This window comes from Capsicum annuum, unplaced genomic scaffold (assembly GCF_002878395.1).
Source record: "Capsicum annuum cultivar UCD-10X-F1 unplaced genomic scaffold, UCD10Xv1.1 ctg66905, whole genome shotgun sequence".
Lineage (NCBI taxonomy): Eukaryota > Viridiplantae > Streptophyta > Magnoliopsida > Solanales > Solanaceae > Capsicum > Capsicum annuum.
The window spans coordinates 1-2,387 of NW_025876307.1; the positions used below are offsets into that span (position 1 = coordinate 1).

Below are 2,387 nucleotides of genomic sequence, written 5' to 3' on the forward strand. Positions count from 1 at the left end.
ACCAAAGTTGTTCAAGGAATATTTAAGGGACTAGATTGAACCTACTCTAAAACATAAGGAACCGTTCTTATCATTTTTCCCTATAATGTTCTTCTAAATAATAAGGATAATTTGGTAAAATCAGCCAATGTAGAGAGAGAGAGCGAGAGAGGTTACTGCAATAATGCAAGCCGCCTGCCGACTAACAGTGAAGCGGCGAAATAAACGGGCAAATTTCTTATCAACCGATGTTGTTTTGTTCCCCGGGTTTGGACAGTCTTCTGACAGGACGGCGACGTCGTTTGACTTGTCATGAATTTCATCTCTAACAGAACTCTCTTGTTTAACAATCCGGTGCCGGTGACTAATACGGCGTCGTAGAGGAGAAGTAGAATTTGAAGGAGGAGGAGGAGGAGAAAGAGAGTTCTGAAACAACGTTGTTCGAGGGTAAGGCGAAGAGAATCTCCGGGCCGGAGTTCGGGGAGGGTTGAAAGGTTGTGAAGGGAAAATCCAGTCTCGGTTGGTCGTCGACGGCGTGTCGGGGTTGACGGACATTTTGGTAACTGCAACAAAAGTAGCCGGGTCAGCAGTGATTCTGACTAGTTGAAATTGAACTGGGTTAAGTGGTCACAATGAGTGAGGTGGTCTTTGTATGTTTTGAAATTATTTAAAGAATGCTATTTCATTTTGATTGTTGAATTTTTTTGGTCATAAAAATAAAGAATTTATTTTATTAAAGATTTTTTGTGGATAGAAGTGAAAAAATAAAAGAAATAGAGAAAGGAGAAGATATGGGGTTGGTGGGGTGTGAGGACGAAGAAGACATGAGGTGATGGAGTGTGAGGAAGAAGGAGAAAGAAAAATTAATGGCCGAAAATTTTAAAGTGGGTCTTAATAAAAAATTTTTGTCCTTTTTGAAATAAAATCACGCTTTAATTTTTTATTTTATTTTCTTTCCACATCAGTCATTAAAGGGTAATATAATTCATTTAAAAGTTGTTAAGAGGTAAATAATTATCCACGAAATTAAATATTAAAGTAAATTTTTGGCTACAAGTTCAGTGGGGAAATTATATCTTTTCCCATAAAATATTTAACCACAAATACCTAGAAAGCCTCATCAAATCATAAAATATGCAAACAAAAACTGCTTTAGACAGTAAAAAGATAATTTTTTAAAGAAAAGGTTGAAACTACACTTAAAAAAGTTGCATTGAATTCAAAAAATAAATCAAAAATAACAAAGACTACAAAAATTATTGCTCTAAATGTCAATATCAGTTAATCTCCTTTCCTTTTATAGTTTACATCAAATTTAACAAATGGTAAAAATTTTATGGAAACTAAAGTGTTAATGTTTGACAAACTTAAAGAACCAAAGTTATTCAAGGAATATTTAAGGGACTAGATTGAACCTACTCTAAAACATAAGGAACCGTTGTTATCATTTTTTCCTATAAGATTCTTCTAAATAATAAGGATAGTTTGGTAAAATCAGACAATGTAGAGAGAGAGAGGTTACTGCAATAATGCAAGTCGTCTGCCAACTAACAGTGAAGCGGCGAAATAAACGGGCAAATTTCTTATCAACCGAATGTTATTTTGTTCCCCGGATTTGGACAGTCTTCTGATATGACGGCGATGTTGTTTGACTTGTCATGAACTTCATCTCTAACAGAACTCTCTTGCTTAACAATCCGGTGCCGATGACTAATACGGCGTCGTAGAAGAGAAGTAGAATTTGAAGGAGGAGGAGGAGAAAGAGAGTTAGTAGAATTTGAAGGAGGAGGAGAAAGAGAGTTCTGAAACAACGTTGTTCGAGGGTAAGGCGAAGAGAATCTCCGGGCCGAAGTTCGGGGAAGGTTGAAAGGTTGTGAAGGGTAAATCCAGTCTCGGTTGATCGTCGATGGCGTGTCGAGGTTGAAGGACATTTTGGTAACTGCAACAAAAGTAGCCGGGTCAGCAGTCTTACATACTCCTGTAACCTGTTGGCAATCGTGTCATTTAAAAACTCTATTTGGAAAAGTAATTGCACTTGAATGTGCTTGGTATGAATTTTTCAATTCGCTTAAACATCGTAGAAATGAAAAAAATTATTCAGCTTTATTCTCAAATTGAAATATTTATATAACTCTCAAAATCACTAACCCCTACCTTGACACTTTCCTACTGCCCCGCTACTACTCTTCCCGATCCAAAAGAAATCTTTAATTTTTTTAAAAAAATATTTCAAACTTTTACTAGCCATCGCCCCCACCCCACCCCGGACCCCCACCCCTCCAACCCCTAAAAAAGTATTATTTTAATTTTTTTTTACTTTTTTCTTAACTTTTTTTAACACTCAATTTGAACATATCATTACATGCATACCTTTCCCCACAAAAATATTATTTTTCACAATTATATAC

The 2,387-nt window shown here is 36.0% G+C and overlaps 1 protein-coding gene across 1 annotated transcript; it reads right to left on the reverse strand.

The window, feature by feature from the left end:
• Positions 1-153: 153 nt before the first annotated feature.
• On the reverse strand, positions 154-844 carry LOC124885424 (probable ion channel CASTOR; the record flags this gene model as incomplete). The annotated part of the gene is given in 1 exon segment (XM_047404724.1): positions 154-844. A coding segment is annotated over 1 exon segment (381 nt), but the record flags the coding sequence as incomplete, so codon positions are not given.
• Between the last annotated feature and the right edge of the window lie 1,543 nt (positions 845-2,387).